We start from the raw sequence: 17,757 nt of genomic DNA, 5'->3' as shown, positions 1-17,757 counted from the left end.
ATGATTAAAAAATAAAATAAAATCAATAAAATAAAATCAACAACAGCTTAAACCAGGCAGAACTGGTCTCCTAGGCTGGTCAAGATAGCAAAAAGTGGGTTATGGTTCTGGCTTTAGTTGAGCACCAGTTTGGTCAGGCTGGGAGACCAGCTAACCATCTTAAACCAGCAAAATATCTTATTCTGGTTTAAGATGTTTGCATTGGAAAAACTCACCTGAATGCGTTACTCTTACAAACCTGATCAAGTACAAAATTAGTCATAGAACTGAATGAAATGTGTACTTTAGTCTGCTTAGCTTTATACCAGGTAAACTATAGCATGGATTTTCAATTCCAGACTTCCAAATATGATCACCCTTGTGAGAGACCTCTATCCTAAAAATGTAAAAGGAAGCTCTGTATACATTTTAATGTGCTAACACACTATTTACACGGTGAAAAAATATATTAATAAGTGTAACATTGTGGATATTTAGTTTATATTACATTATTTTTCTTTCTACTTACTATATACTGTTAGATGCATTTAAATATTTTTATTTATTTTAATCTATTTGCATTCTATTCTATTTTATCATTTAATAATTTATATTTTTTTTACACTTTTCCTAGACCTCAATTTGAAATCCCCAAAACTATGGCAACATGAAGATTTAGTACATTTCAAAGCACAATTCAAAGAAAACGTTTAATTGACTCTTGGTTGCTTTAGAGTTGCTTTTGGGTTTGAATCGAAATTTAGAAATGTAAAGTTAAGTGTACAAACAAGGTCTGTCTGAACTAAAAGAGTTTATAATTATTATAATAAACCATTATCTTTGAAATTAGGTAAAATAAAACAGAAAAATTAACGTTCCCCAATTTATCCATTAGATGGCGACATTGCCACTAATCAAAATTCAAGTTGTAATTTTAACTGACAATGCACACACACAAACAAAAATATATATATTTAGAAATGTTTTACTCTCAGAGAGGATTAATGGCTACAGAACGCATATAACAAGGAAAAAAACACCTGAAAAGAAAGAGATGGTGCTAAAATGGAAAAAAAAAAATCTAATCTACTATAGATTATATCAATTTCCATTATACCATAAACACTTTTACTGAAATGTTGAACTTTCATCCACTAAGACAATGCTCATCCTGAAGCCCTCAGGCTGAAGTCAGTTTGACTTTGGCAGAACGTGACACTATCTCATTGATGAAGCTATTGTTTTGGCCGATGACCTCTGCCTTGAGTTTGCGCAGCTCCTCTTTGACAGCCTCGTCAGACATGCCTTCAACAGGCATTGATTTCACCTTAGCCAGGAAAGCCTCGATGATCTTCTCCCCCTCCTATGGATAAATTCACAAGACAGGACAGCAGTTTATTAACTGTAATATTTGAATGCATTGAGCCTTGTAAATGCAAACGTTTCTTTTAATAACACATCTCACCTGTTTCTCCAGGCAGCGTTTTTTGGCTTCAGGTCCAGCTTCTTCCCCGGCTCCGGAAATATCCTGGAACTCCTCAAGCTCCAAAGCCTTCTCCCGTGCATTAGCAATCACATGCTTGGGGAAGTTAGCAAGCTCTGCCACATGAATCCCAAAGCTCTGGTCACACACGCCTAAGTCAAATCAAGCCCAAATAAAACATCATACACCAAGCACAATGGAAATATACAACCCAATCTAAGTTTTCAAATTGATTAAAGAGTGTAGTATGCATTTCTTTGTTTTGCTGGAAAGCCACATACCCTTTTTCACCTTGTAGAGCATTGTGAGAGTGCTGTCTGTGGTCAGGGCAGTGACGTGGAGGTTACGGACAGTGGGCACCTGCTGCGCCAGCGCCGTCAGCTCATGGAAGTGGGTGGCAAACAGGCAGAAGGACTTGAGGCGGGTAGCAATGTACTCTGAGATTGCCCAGGCCAGACCAAAGCCATCGTATGTGGATGTGCCTCTGCCTAATTCATCAATAATGATGAGGGAATCCTCTGTGGCTGATCTAAAAAAAAAATATATATATATATATACAAAACATGACATACATTTATCACAGAAGGGCACAAAATGCACATTGTAAAATAGGGCTGTCAAAATCAACACGTTAATTATACGTTTCACTTTTAATATTTTAACATGTTAAATATTTAACGCAATTTAAACAGCATCTGTCATTAATGTTAATCGGAAAAAAAGAAAACTCACTCACTGCTTTTGAATGAATAAACTTTGTAGCTTTAATAAGAATGAATCTATATTCAATTTATCATTTTTGTAAATATGTATATAGAATTTATAGTTTATCTGAATATTATTTTAAGTTCACTTAAATTAGAAGTTGATATTTTTAAAAGCCCATTAAATGTTGAAAATGATGGCTTTAAATTATACTGAAATGTTGAATTGCCATAATTAAGGGCTAAAATTGAGGGGGGGGGGGGGGGGACATTTAATTGAGACAGCAGTAGCACAATTAATAACATTGATACTACTGGCATTCATTCATAGTGCTTAAGAGAAATATGCCATTAAACAAATGTAAAAAATATGCCATCTTTATGTTAATTCTAGATTTTGGAAATTAAATGAGAAAAAAAAGAATAATAATTTATAAATCACATAATATATATATTATGTGATTAATTCGGGGTTTTTTTTATAAGTTCATTTTCTTGATTGACAGCATTTTTGTAAATGTATCAAATGCATTAAATTATGATAATGTATGCTGGAAGCATTACAAAAAAAAAAATCATAAAACTTGTTAAATGTGTTTTAAAGAAATATTCAGGTTCAATACAAGTCATTATGTAATCAAAACTGACAAATCTTTTGTGCATTATAACTGGTTTATCAGTTAAATTCATGTTTCCTCATAATCTTTAATCAAAATAACCACGATATCTCTTCTCTGATAATGTGTTCACCGGCACGAGGGCGGGACAAACTGTCACTCACATGAGATCACAGCAATAGCAAACAACAATCAATTCCCGATGGACAAAAACAAGTCCCGCGCTACATTGTTTCTTGTTCGAGAAGGATATACATCACTCGGATATACATCACAATAGGAAAGAAATGACTATCGCAACTTTCATTTCATGCCGACTTTAAAGATGAACTGAACTGGAATTTGAGTAAAGGTGATATAACAGATATATTTTATTTATTTTCATTGGTACAATTATTAAAATGGAAGAATTTGTTAAAAGGGATAAAATAGTACATTGAAAATGTTGTTGTTGTTGCACGGGCGCCGCCATATTGGATTTCAACATTCGACTACGTCACTGGCATGGGAGCTACTCCGTTCAGTGGTGAGGGTTGACTGAAACTCCTATGCGCAGCTAACTTTTTTGCCCGCCCCAACTTTATTTATTTTGGTTTTAACACTTTGCGTGCAGCTAACTTGACAAGCGATCCCATTGGATGAATTCGTCCAATCAAATTTCCATCTTAAAAATATATAAAATTTTCATTTATCTGCCTCGATTTTCTAAAACGCACAGGACCTCAAGCTTGTTTTTGTATTTTCTCTAAATGCACACAACATATATAAGCAGTTTCTATTTCCTAAAATGCATAATGTGCATGGATACAATAAATGAGAGTGCATGACAGGTATAGCCTGTCCACTCCAACCGCATTTCCCTCTTATAACACCGTGAACCACTATTGCTCCATTCATAATTGACTATGTACAATGCAAATACAATCTAATGCATATTTTAGACAAAACTTTGTATTGTATGCAATATTTTGAGACAAAATTAATTGGTACATAATAATATTAAATCAAGTGATCAAAGTGCTCATTGCTGCTGCGATCATCGGCGTGGATACAGTGGCTCGCGCACACACCGCAGTCTTCACTCGGACGCGCGGAGACTATTCGTTCCGGTGAAATTAGAAAACATAATGCACACAAACGTGTCCCTGCTTGATATACAACCACTGATGAACATAAAAAAAACTATGGGACTGCGGATTTGATCTCAAAACCTCTGACACGCTTGGCGAAAGTTCTACCACTGGACCATTACGGCTCATGTTTAATAGGCGGATCTGTGCATTTATTCACGCGAAAGTTCTCGGCACTGACAACATATATTACATCTCATTTAACGACAAACTCCATGTACTATTTAGAATGATTGCTGGACATCGCCATGTTATTATACATACATCTGATTTAGCATTGTATTAGCAACCCCTGTCCCACCCACTTTTTAAAACAAAGTTACGCCACTGATTAGTTCGTAAATGTGTACTAGTCATACTACTGGCCTGTCCCTCAGGCACAAATGCGTAACCCATGCCATTAAAATGACTAATTTTCCTGAGTATTCGCTCTGTGCACCTAGCGAATATACAGGACCGCAGGTCCTACCATGCCAGTGACGTCATCGAAATTGCCAGCGTTCTTATAACAGTTTTTGTGTAGCTTAAAAAAAGCTATATTGATATTTGTAATCATTTTTTTTTTTTTGTAATTTACTTTTAACTGTCATAAACAACACGTTATCAACGTTGATTATTTTCAGTTCAGTTCATCTTTAAGTTCAACTGACAGCATTTGTGGCATAATGTTGATTACCACAAAAAATTTTGATTAGTCCCTCAAAAAATCAAGGTTACAGGGAGGCATTTACAATGGAAGGTAATGGGGACCATTTTTGGAAGACTTCAAAGCAGAAATGTGAAGCTTATACATTTATAAAAGCACTTACATATTCTTCCGTTAAAACTTGTGTAGTCGATTGGTAAAACTATTTTAATTATTCCTAGAGTCATTTTAGGGTTTATGCCTTTGTTGTTATCTTTTTTCACACTAAAAACATTTTCACATGCATATTTTTTACATCTTGTGGCTAAACTACAAGCGGGTATAGTGAGTATTTGAATATTTACAGATTGGCCACATTTACTTCCATTATAAGTGTCTCAACTGTAACCCAGACTTTACTTTTAGGGACAAGTGGAAATTGATTGTTGATTACCACTGAATCTAAAAATGCTGTCGATTCAGCTTAACTTGTACGGAACCTGGAAAATCCCTTTAAAAATAATGGGAGTAGAAAATGTTTCAAATGTGAGTTCTGACCGAAGAATAGCAGCCGTCTCCAGCATCTCAGCCATAAAGGTGGACACTCCTTTGATTTGGCTGTCCCCCGCACCCACTCGAGCGAGCACACAGTCCACCACGCTCAGTTCTGCCTCATCACATGGCACAAAACAGCCAATCTGCGCCATCAGCACGATCACACCCACCTGGCGGATGTATGTAGATTTACCACCCATATTTGGACCTAAAAATATCAGAAAAAGGCTTTTTATCATATAGATTATGGATTAATGCACATGAATCTTCCAGTTGCTGCTAGTACTCATCACGCACTGACCTGTGATGATATGAAACATCTCCTCGCCCCTTGTGAAGGTGACATCATTGGGAATAAAAGCCACATCATCTTGGGCTTCAACACAGGGATGTCTTGCCGCTTTCACAATGAGTCTCCCTGATCCTTTCTCTAGTATTTTGGGCCTAATGTAAGGCACGGGGGCAGCATGGGACACCACGGCAAAGCTCACCACGGTATCTAGCTGAGCTATCACCTCATTTAGAGTCTGTACTGGATCCACATAGCCTATGGAACAGACACAGGGTTACTGAACTATTCATTCTCAACAAGCTAACAACATTATTAACCAAAATTAAAAATAGCTTAATGTTAATGACCAAACCGACTAAAGGATAACGTGTTCAATATACATTAATGTTGATAAACAGAAAAAATAATTTTAAACGATAAACCCGAATAAATTCACAATGAAATTACAAAACTTTGAATGGAACTAGGGCTGCACGATATGAGGAAAAGCTGCGATGTGCGATAACATTGTTTAATATTGCGATGACGATATGACTTGCGATAAATGTGATTGTTAACTATACTGTTCCCATGTCTTAGTGCTTTAATAGGTTATTTGCGTGATAGGTCAAACGTTTATTACCTGCCTGGTTCAGAATACACGATTTTAGCGCGATTTTGGCACGATCCGTTTGACGTATGGGTGTCGTGGAGATTCGTAATAACGACAACAGGCGTCGGGACGCAAGATTCGATCGTTTCATCTCGTATAGTGTCGTAGTGGGCGACAACCTACGTCGCGTCTGCGATGCTTCACGACAGAAAGACTATAGCATGTTTAATTCTTTAACGGTCCTCCACGACGGGTTGAATATGTGAGCGAGGCGAGACGTGAGTGAGTGCAACAGTGAGTGTGTGTGTGCACCAGTGAGCGTGTGAGCGTATGTGTGTGTGTGTGTGTGTGTGCGTGCGTGAGTGAGCGAGGGACAGTGAGTGTGTGTGTTTGTGTGTCTGTGCGTGCGAGTGAATGTTTGCGAGTGAATGTGTGTGTGTGACGGCACGCGATGACTGGTCGGAAAGCAACGTGTTGTCTGACATGTTTCTTGTCCACGACAAGATTTTAGGAGTCAAAAACGTGTAAGTTAGTGCTAATCTGAACCAGGCATTATTCATCGTGTCAGGCTGTCTGTTGCGATGTGTTCATCGCGGGAGTTCATATCGTGATGACGATGAAAATTCGATGTATCGTTCAGCCCTAAATGGAACATTGCCGTATTATAAATTATACATGAGATCGCACCAGTTAGCAAACGACAACCAATTAGCCAACGATCCAAACAATTGCAAAAGTACTAAATCAAGTCACCCCGATATTTCTTGTTCGAGAAGCCGTTTCACTCGGATGTCACTATGTAAGAAAAGAAAATCAGAATGTCCATATCATGCGAACATTATTTAAATGCTTATATTACCACAATTCTTCCTTAAATGCATTATTTGAGCTGTTGTCTAACCTGTAATTTTTTAAGTATATTATTGCATATTATGGCAACATTTGTTTCGACAAATACCATGTTAAAATCATGCGTATTTCAAAACAGTGTTTGTGTGTTTTACTTCCAACCACTTAAAATGCTCGAGCTCTACTTAGGTTAACGCTGGATGGATTCTGATTGGATCCTGTCAATATTTTTATCGTTCATCAGTTGAAAAAAATCGTTCCGAAAGATATTTCAACGGTATCATTCCTGTATCAGTCTCTATTCTCATAGAATTCGAGCAATTAGTATAGATATATGTAACGTCCTTTGTGTGAACGGGGCTTTACTTCATACAGGTTTACTTATTTTTATTATTTATTTTGAGGAGGGGGGTTTTATACTCCGTAATAATATTGTCTCTTTTGGGATATTATACTCTGTATTAATGGTACAGAGAGAGACTTACCTGTATTATATCCAGAATAACAATCAAATTAAAGTAAAAAGTTAAAAAAACCACAGGGAACAACCCTTTAGAAATGACTCTCACCAGCGGCTATGCTGATGATCTCTTTGACGATGGCGTTCTGAGCCTCTTCATACTCTTCTCTGCTTTTAATGTACTCTTCGTTCAAAGAGCTCAGCTTACTGTGAAACACACAACACAATCACTTACTAAGAACTCCAACCATTAGCTGCACCAATATTTGAACATCTCATACACCATCCTTGCCTGTTAGTGAATCGCACCCCGTTCTTCTGAACATCTAAAGTTGTGAATTTCTTGTTGTTGCGAAGGCTCTTTTCTTCTTTGCACGTGACTCGGAAAAAGTAACCGATCTGTGCATTGGAATCAAGCTTCACAGTCTTGGCTGCATCCAGCCCTAAAGATCAACATTTGTTGCTAGTTCAACACCAAAATGCTTAATAGGGAAATGCATTTAATTTCCACACTTTGATCACTTACCAAGCTCACGAGCCGCACTGCTCAAAGCGGCCTGCATGGATTTCTCCAAACGATCCATGTTCTCCCTTAGCTCACTCAATGTGGGATCAAATGAGGGTTTTACCAGGAACTCGTGATGCTCAACCTGACAAAAAAAAAAAAAAAAAGACAAAAAAAAGTGTTACACATTTAAGGAATTTGAGTACTTAATGATTTTAAAGTTTGCTTAAATGACAAGACCAGACCTGGTTCATGTCCAGTGTGGTTTCAATCATCTCCTGAAATTTTGAGAAGTCAGAGATGAGGTCGCTAAGAGGAGAGATGAACGCTGCGTGCAGGAGGACCTGATGTTTCCCTGTTAACAGATTAAAATACAGCTGATTGTGGTGTCCCACAACATACTTTGTAGCTCAAATGCAAATTAGAAGGTTAACAGGCAACATTTTGCAGCCATGTGGACAGCTAAAGACAAAAAGGAAGGAAAACCTGACCCACCCACACTACCCTATAAATGCAGCGTGTCAGACTATATATTTATTTATATAATGACATCACAGTTGTTGCGGTTTAATAATCGCACTAAGCCAGGGTTGGGAACCCATTTTTACCAAGGAGCTATTTTTTTTAAAAACATTTCAATAATAGTAACTTTATTAGGTCCATAGACAACTAAAACCAAGCAAATATGCAACAAATAATAAGTTGCAATTTGGAATTAATTGTGCAGAGCTTTTACTGTGAGGTCGAGTTCGAATCCTCTTCTTTTGTGTGTGTGTGTGTGTGTGTGTGTGTGTGTAATGTAAAACGTACAACACACACAGTGCTTACATCTACTGTGTCTACGTGAATACTCGACATCTTGGCATTTTGACAAAGCATCCTGTCAGTAGTGGATTCAGTTCTCTTTTGCACATCTTGTTCTTTTCTTTTTCTCATTCATGTTTCCTTAATAACTTCAAACTGTATCGTCAACTGAAATCTGCGCAGATTACCATAATTACAATATTTATAGGACATAAATGGTCTCTGTGGCAAAAGCGAAAGTACCCAGTGAAATGTTTCTAAATGTCTTTTGGCAGAGCAAAGCACCAGTTTCAATAAAAGGATTTGTTTCAGTCCAGTCACTTTTTTAATATACTTTACATTTTTGCTGCAGTCCTAACTTTTTTTCACCATTACCACAAACAAGCTACGTAGCTGCTTGAATCTGAGTGCAGGAGCGCTAGGTTACCATAGAAATGTAAGTGGTTTGTAGTTGATTGCGGTCTCGTGACACTCACGTCCAGCACTGAACACGAACATTGGCCAGTACAGCTATAATAAACGTTTCATTAGCTTAAGTAGACTGTACAACAAAGGAATTGTAATTGGCTGCTGTTTCTGCAGAAAGTGGATCTCTGTTGATATATCCACTTTTTTTTATCAATCATTTATTGGTAAAGGACGAGAGACCTGGCGAGTCACAGGATTTGTGTCAAAGAACCAGGTGTGGTTCGCAAGCCATAGGTTCCCGACCACTGCACTAAGCCATATAACATTTTCACAACCATGTATTGTCCAAATCTATTAAAAAGTTAACCAGCAACTTGTAAGTAAATGTAGTTTATTTAGTAATTTCTAAGGCCATTTCACGATTTCAATCATCATACAATTACGATTTATGATCTCGGGTATACGCTTTTCAAGTGGGTCATACTTTTCAGGTCAGAAAATACAGAGATCCGTTTAAATCCTGAAGAAAAAACGCTTACCACAGTATCTCTCCAATGCCAGCACCAGACTCGGTAGTTGCCCCACAGCTTGATAGACCCGATAACAGTCCTGTAAAGTAGAGCTCTGACGCTGGAACTTCTTTGCCATCCGGTTCATATCTGGAAAACGCCGGAGAAGATCCTCTTGACAACTTTTCCTCAGCTCAGAGTCTTCCACAAAAGTCTCCACAAGGTCCAGTCTGTACAACATGACCACAAATGCACAGTTCTAACGTCAACCAAATACGCAGTTAATTTTAATTCACACTATATTAAATGCGTTCATCCCAAGCAAAGGCTGGATATAGGCTTTATGAGCTTATTGTCATATTCATATGAAACGCTTCACAGCTATTATCATATTCCTAGCACTTGACTCGTCCTGGTTAACTATTTCCGTAAAACGCTCCCACAAATAATTTATGTTAAGCTTGAGTGTATTTTTAGAAAGCTATTAAGTTAAGCAATAATGTAGGGTTTTTTGTGTTTTATAAAATTATATACAGTAGGTGCTCTAGGCATTTTTTCCTTTATTGGTTCCCCTGAAGAGATGTACATTGATGTTGAAAATGAAAGTAAAAGAGTGACGCACGTTTGTTGCGTTTTACAGTGAAGAGAGTTCGGTGTCTATTTTAATCAACACAATAATGATTTATCTCTCTCCGACCCGTGAACCGCATTTCAATTAAAAAATTTTTACCTGGCCTAACATACACACTACCGTTCAAAATACATATAGATTTAAATAATTCAGACTTTTATTGAGAAGGATGCATTAAATTGATCAAAAGAGACAGTAAAGATATTTAATGTTAGAAACAATTTGTTTCAAACAAATGCTTTTCTTTTTAACACCATGCTGTCCTTATTATTCATACATTTTTGGCAGCTCCTATTTTACAGTCCTGTTTCGCATGTACATACTATATACGTATTGTAGCAATTACAATAACTGGGTGATAACTAGGTACTAACCCTAAATCTACCTCTAAACCTAACCTAAGCCCATGTAGTTACCTTATATTACTCAGTACTGTCTTGGCGAGTACACTAAGTTCATTCATGTTTATTTTGTGCTGTAACTAGCAGTAAAGCGGAAGAGATGACCGGGGTCTGCCGCTTTGCTTGAACTGAGGCGCTACAGCGATTTGTCACACCATGCTAAAGAGCTCCAAAACAGTATTTATTGTTTAAATTTTATAATAAAATGGACAGAATTTAAAATCTGTGTCTTTGTTTCACATCAAAAGTAACAAAAGAGAAAGCAATTGTGATTAATTGGATAGGAGGCGTGATAAAGTTATGTCCATTCATAACTGAAAACAGCATAGCCTGACATTCTTGGGATTTAAGAATTGATATCAGGTCATAAAAATGAGAATCAATTAAAATCAAGAAGATTTTTTACCCAGGCAAACAAAAGTCTCACCTTTCTTCTATTTTGTTTTTGTCAGTGAGAGGCTGTTTGATCCACTGGTTGACCAACCGCTGCCCTTGAGGGGTACGACATTTGTTTAAAAGGCCTGCCAAGGAGTGTGTGCCAGTGACATCATCAGAGGAACCCTGAGAAATCAGAGGAAGAACATATATCAGAACTCAAAATAACCCTTCTCTGAAGAAATAGCATATTTTTGTGTTTTTGAATAGCCCCTGACCTGGAAGAGATTCAGGGCCTGCACAGCAGCATTATCCAGACGCATGTACTGGTTGAGGTCAAATGTGTTAATTTTGAAGGAACCGAAATTGGCCTCATCTGAGAGAAGCTCCAGGTATTTGATGACTGCTTCCAAGCAAGATATTGCAATCTGGAAAAGCAATAACCTGATTAAATCTCCAGGAGAACCACCTGAAATGACACACTTGCAACTTGTTTCAGCGCCCCAAACCTGTTTCTCCATCTCCGGAAGGGCAGCACTGGACACCGTCTCTCCCTTGCGGGCCTTCAGTAGGCGATTCAGATCCTGCACAATGTCTTTGGTTGTGAACTCCGATTTCTTCCTGTCTGTGAGAAGAATGCCACCCCGCTGTACCACCTGAATTATGAATAGCATCCAGCATGTATGAAATAATTATTATGGTTATAAAATCTTTGTCTATGGATGCAGTGAAATTAATGGGGTACATGAAATGTATTTCCAGATCTTTAAATAATGTTTCTGGAGGTAAGCCTATGAAGTTAGTGAAGTTTTCTTTTCCATCAAAAAAGTTTTCTTATTTTGTTATGGAATATTGCAGTATTTATTATAAATGATTTACCCATGCATAAAAAAATAAAAATAAAAAAATCAATCTTAGGATTAGGCAATCAGGTATCGACTTCAACGAGGGGGGTAATACTTTCAGGCAAAATCTCTCGCCTCGTGACGCTTTTGTTTGCTCCCTGATGAATGCGTTCACACGTTTTGAAGGAGATGCGTCTTTGGAGAAGACCTTTGGGATATTGCGCTATTGCTAGCCTCTCAGAAAATTGCTTATCTTTAAAAAAAGACTATTATCAGTTATTAACTGAGATGGCACCGATATACCATATATCACTATCTTGTTTCAAAACACACAAACTGGCATCTATAAGAAAGTTACCTGTTTGAGTTTCCCAAGGTCTCCACCTGCATCTCCTCCAGGAAGCACACACTCTTTGGGCCCGATCTGCACAAGAAGAGCCTCCAGATTGGAAAACTGATCATTGTCTGGGAATTCACACACACCGAGTTTCCTGAGTGTGCTGTCTACATAGCCAACACCGACAACACGCTGTCCATCAGCCCCGGTGCCAAGACGAACCCCGACGACACCGGCTGCACCCTCCCCGGGTCCTGCTCCACTGCCAAACAAAATGTCCTCAAACTGGGTCAGGTTTCCTGGAGAAGCCTGGAATGCAAAAATACAAACATGATGAGATTGGGAGTGGTGATACTGAGAAAAATGTAATAAAACATTAAAGAATATAAGATACCTTGAAAGATATCTGCCAGTCATGATCTTTGCTACTCTTACTGGCATTCTTGAAAACTTCCACCCGGTACTGCCTGACCAGCAGCAGGTCCCTCACAAATGACTCAAAGTTCATCTTACTGAGGACCACACTCTCCAACCTCTGGTTTCCTGCGTAAATTCAAAGTATATTAATTAGACCTAATTACAGAAATAATAAAATAATCAACAAACTGATAATACTGATGCAGTTTATGCAAGATGCATATATCTGCACATTAAAAAGAAACGAATAACCAGATATCTTTAATGAATTGATATTTGATTAAATAATACTATAACTTTACAGCCAACCTTTTCCCAGGTTTTTGATGACTCCGTTCGTCTTGAAAACCTCCTTGGCTGCAAAAACCGCATCTTTTCCGTGTACCGTATAGTAATCGTTTCGATCAAATATTCTCACGGTGGTGTCAGGTTTCTCAGGCATAGAAAAATAAAAATTCAAGAATCCATGTTCAGACGCACTGTCCATAGACAGATTTTGTTTAGGTTGCACCGCCATGCTGGAATCTCCCGCCACAGACGAGGCGCGCCGGGAGGGTCAAAGGCAAACGGGGCGGAGCTCAAATGACGACGACCACACTTCAAGTGAAGAACGGTCATTTTTGTGACAATTCTTTTAAACGTATGTATCGATTCGCTACTATCCTGTTAAAACATTAATTGTGTCAAGATTTAAATTGACACATTGATTCACAACCAGATACTTTTTTTGGCATTGTGTGATCATACAAGAAACATCCTCTTGCAGGATGGGCTATTTGCCAGTTCATTGTACATTTCATAATTATATAAAGACTTTTTTTATTTTAATGATGTTTGGGTTTATCACTTTTGAGAAGCAATATGATTTTTATTTTATTTTTGCAACTTTATTTAGCATTTTTCTCACTTTTAAAAAGATTTAAAGGCATAGTTCACCCAAAAATGTAAATCTTTCATCATTTACTTACCCTCAAGTTGTTTCAAACCTGTATGAGTTTCTTTCTTCAGCTGTACACAAAACTGCGCACAAAATAAGATATTTTGAAGGATGAAAGTTGTGGGGTGCCATTGACTTCCATAGTATTTCCCCCCAAACTATGTTAGTCAATGGGGCTCATCAACTGTTTGGTTATCCATATTCTTCTAAATAACTTATTTTGTGTTCAGCAGCATAAAGAAATTCCTACTGGTTTGGAACAACTTGAGGGTGAGTAAATGATTTTCAAATTTTCATTTTTGTGTGAACTATCCTTTAAATCTTTATCCACCTCCTGTAATATATCTATTGTAACAATTCTTTATTTGGCACTTGTGTATGCTGTGGATTTGAAAAAGAAAGAACTCCTTATTTGTCTACCATTGTCTCTAATCAGACTTTTTTTTGAAGGATTTGGAGATTATTAGGAGAAAACTGGGATGTTTAGTAAGGAATTGTGTATGCTATTTTATTTTAATTCTAAGATTTTTCTGCAATACAAACAAATGCATATTGTAGAGTTATATAATTATTTCTATATGTTATTATATGTATAATCAATTATTATTGTTATTATATTGGGTAAAGGTAAACACCATTATGCATATGAATAATATACCTTGCACACCCAGTTGCTCACTAATAAATGTTGAGTCATGCATTAGCCTTTTAGATTTTTTTTTTTTTTAAATAATGCTAACAAATGATTCAACTGAAACTGTTATTAATATATACAAATACCTCTTTTCTGTGTTGTGGCATTGAATAAAATACAAGGAAACAAATTTTCCACATCAAAGATAATATAATGCTATTTTAATATATTCATATTCTAATATAATGTCAAGGGTATTGAATGAAACAATTATTATAAGCCATATTTTTCCAGAGTGTGAGCTGGAAATATACATACATATTATAAAAAAAAACCTGAGAATAATATCATCCATACATCATCCATATGCTGTTACAGTAATAATGTACTATAATTAAGTCCTTATTATTCATATACTTTCTTTGTTTAACATGCAAGCATAGCTGTCATAATCAACAGCATAGTAATTCTGAATGTCTAAATCGCAGTTATATCTGATTGAAAATAGTTGTTTTGCATGTGTCGGGTTAATCACAGATCAGCGAGGTCACATTTAATGATGGTGATTTGCTTCATTCCCTTGGACGAGATAACCATCCATTCTGTATGAAGCTGTAATTAAAGGACTGATCATTTGAGCCCTCACTCTGAGCTTCAGTCAAACAAATATAGGCTTGTATAAAGATATGGCAAATTGCTGAAAAACCATAGTAGCTTTTAGCTTGCTTGAAGTGTTTAACAGGTGATATATCCCTTTAAAGAGACGTGGCTTTGGAACCCAAACAGAAGTGCAGAAGTTGCAATAGCAGGTTTGTGTCACTTGGTGTCAGAACTGAGCTGGTGAGGCCAGACTCAAAGTGATCCATCCCTACAGGGATTCGACATGAAAGACTCCTTACATAACAGCTACTTCAGCTGTGTGCCTCTCTAAAGTATCTGTACCCCATTCGCTGAATGAACAGACTTGGAATTCGGCTGTGGCAAACATTTGAACTGTATTTTAGCCTACAAAGCACAATTTGCATGTATGTACATCATACAGGTAAGCTATGCCAACATGTGCACACACTACACGCAATCTTTTTCCACTGAAAGTCACTTTCCAAATTTGAGAAAAACCGGTTGAAGGACAAACTAAAGCTGCCGAGGCATTATTATCACATCTATGCTAAATTCTCTCCCTTCATTCAAATGTATAATTCTTACGCGTCTGTCCTGTTCGAGGTTCGTCCTTAAAGAAATAGTTCACCCAGAAAATAATATTCTGTCATCATTTACTGAACCGCATGTCGTTCCAGATCTGTATGACTGGAACCTAGAAGATAATTGTTTTCTCTATAGCCTTCAAGTGTACACACCTGATTCAACTCATCACCTCTGTTTGATTGAGACAAAGAAAACGTGCAGTGTTGGGCGTCCTTCAGGAGCAGGGTTGAGAAACACTGGTCTATACGATGAAAGTAAATGGTAATTGGCAACCTTGGTTACCGAAATATCTTCTTTTGTGTTATGCAGAAGAAAGTTGTACGCGTTTGGCATGACATGAGCGTGAGTAAATGACGACAGAATTAAATTTATGGGTGAACTATTTCTTTTAATAATTTGTTACATTTATATTGTGCTTTTTCTGGGACCTCAAAGCGCTTCACATATGGAAGGGGGAATCTCCTCAACCACCACCAATGTGCAGCATCCACCTGGATGATGCAACGGCAGCCATATTGCGCCAGAACGCCCACCACACACCAGCTTATTGGTGGAGAGGAGACGGAAATGAAGCAAATCAGTAGGCTATATGGGGATGATTAGGAGGCCATGATGGACAGAGGGCAAGGGGCAAATTTGGCCAGGATGTCGGGGTGACACCCCTATTCTTTTTGAAGGACATCCTGGGATTTTAATGACCACGGAGAGTCAAGGCCTTAGTTTAACTCATCCGAAGGACTTTGCTCTTTGACAGTATAGTGTCCCTGTCACTTTGGGGTGTTAGGACCCACACAGACCACAGGGTGAGCACCCCCTGCTGGCCTCACTAACATCTCTTCCAGCAGCAACCTGGTTTTCTCAGGAGGTCTCCCATCCAGGTACTAACCAGGCTCAGCCCTGCTTAGCTTCAGTGGGCAACCAGGCTTGGGTTACAGGCCAGCGTGATATGGCCATTTTAAGTATTTTGTTTACATTTTTGGTTAAATTATCTGTTTTAAGATTAACAATGATCATTCAATAAAAATCACTTCTTCTGCATTTAATCAAACTTCTGTAGTGTGAGGGAAGTTGAAATGTAGGGTTGTGTAAACTATAGTGGTGTGTGTTCAGTGGAAAAAATAGTGGGTGGTTGGCTAAACTTAAGACTTTACCTAGAATTGATTTCATCTGGTACATAAAATTGTGTTTAGCTAAACCTTTAAGTATGTTTACAAATTAATGTATTGTATACAAAGGGACCGCCACAAAGTACTATGTACACTTCCGGGCAAAAGAATGAGCCAAGCCCAAAATGACAACAATGTCCTAAAAAATAAATTCTGTTGTAATTTTCCACGTACAGACAGCATTGTCAAAACCATATACCGTTCACACGGATTGGCAAAAAGAGACTAAAAGCGTTGTATTATGCATGCCATGCCAGTAGTTGGCGATGTCACTTTGTAAAGAAACATGCTCCTATAGACTGAACACGTAATACACATGCACATGGTGTCACCGTTTTCACAAATTCACGTTTTTGTAGTTTACAAGGAGACAATAGGGGTATTATTTTCACAAACTTGCACTTTGAAAACCGCTTTCAAAAGATTGCGTTTTCAGGCCCCCAGAATGCTGTTGTCGTGTAAATGAACGGCCAAACATATAAAAAGTTTAAACGGCCCTATAGCTTTTAATTGTCTTAACCACAAATGATTGGTCAGAAATTAGCTATATAAGCAAATGTTCTTAAAAAGCCATCTGTCTCAGAAAACCATCACAGACATAATTAAGTTTTTGGCAGAATATGGAAGTTGTGTGTGGAGTGATGAATCACAATGAAACACGAGTTGTATGGTGATGCTTCAGAGAGGCGTCTTCAAAAATATGCTGAGAAATACATAATAATAAATGAGTGAAGCATGGAGGAAGAAGTGTCATTGTGGGGAGCCTTTTTAGCTGCTGGTATTGGTGAGCTGCTTCACTGTGAAAAGTCATTTAATGCTTTGGAGTATAGGAGAATATTGACTCGCTTCGTACAAATGGAAAGCTATCTAAAGAGGAATCAGAAGTTATTTTCCAACAGACAATGCTTCTGCCCAGAAATGCAAAGACAACCAAGAAGTGGCTTGAGATCAAGTTCATCAGACTCATGTTTTGGCCTGGTCAGAGTCCAGATTTGAACCCTAATGAATCCATCAGGAGTGGACCCTATAAAAGCCATAACATTGAGTGGAACAACACTGACTCTTCTTCCTGTATAAAGTTGTCTGCAAGTTGGGGAAGGCTATTCCGTGCTAAGTTACTCTAATGGGCCAAGCCAAAAATGCTGGAGAACCATTTTCCAATCACTGGTCAGGAAATTAGCAAGAATTGCACATATATATATAATTTTTGGCTTGGCCCATTTTTGTTACCCAGGACAGGAGTGTATGTATTTGCCAAATATGTAAAGAACCCATGACTGTTGCATTGCCATTGGT

The 17,757-nt window shown here is 37.7% G+C and overlaps 1 protein-coding gene across 1 annotated transcript; it reads right to left on the bottom strand.

Annotated features, from left to right (window-relative positions):
* Positions 1 to 1,059: 1,059 nt before the first annotated feature.
* Positions 1,060 to 13,114, bottom strand: msh2 (mutS homolog 2 (E. coli)). The gene is made up of 16 exons (XM_079596095.1): positions 12,828 to 13,114; positions 12,496 to 12,644; positions 12,123 to 12,410; positions 11,429 to 11,575; positions 11,198 to 11,347; positions 10,972 to 11,105; positions 9,543 to 9,742; positions 8,037 to 8,146; positions 7,813 to 7,936; positions 7,579 to 7,729; positions 7,396 to 7,493; positions 5,395 to 5,640; positions 5,097 to 5,301; positions 1,744 to 1,991; positions 1,445 to 1,614; positions 1,060 to 1,342 (listed from the first exon to the last, which is right to left on the bottom strand). The coding sequence occupies exons 1-16, from the start codon at positions 13,033 to 13,035 to the stop codon at positions 1,160 to 1,162; spliced, it is 2,811 nt and encodes a 936-aa protein (XP_079452221.1). The 5' UTR covers positions 13,036 to 13,114; the 3' UTR covers positions 1,060 to 1,159.
* Between the last annotated feature and the right edge of the window lie 4,643 nt (positions 13,115 to 17,757).

Source organism: Phoxinus phoxinus, assembly GCF_949152265.1.
Source record: "Phoxinus phoxinus genome assembly, chromosome: 21".
Lineage (NCBI taxonomy): Eukaryota > Metazoa > Chordata > Actinopteri > Cypriniformes > Leuciscidae > Phoxinus > Phoxinus phoxinus.
The sequence above is the reverse complement of the archived record's forward strand: the minus strand, read 5'-3'. Positions and strand labels throughout refer to the sequence as shown.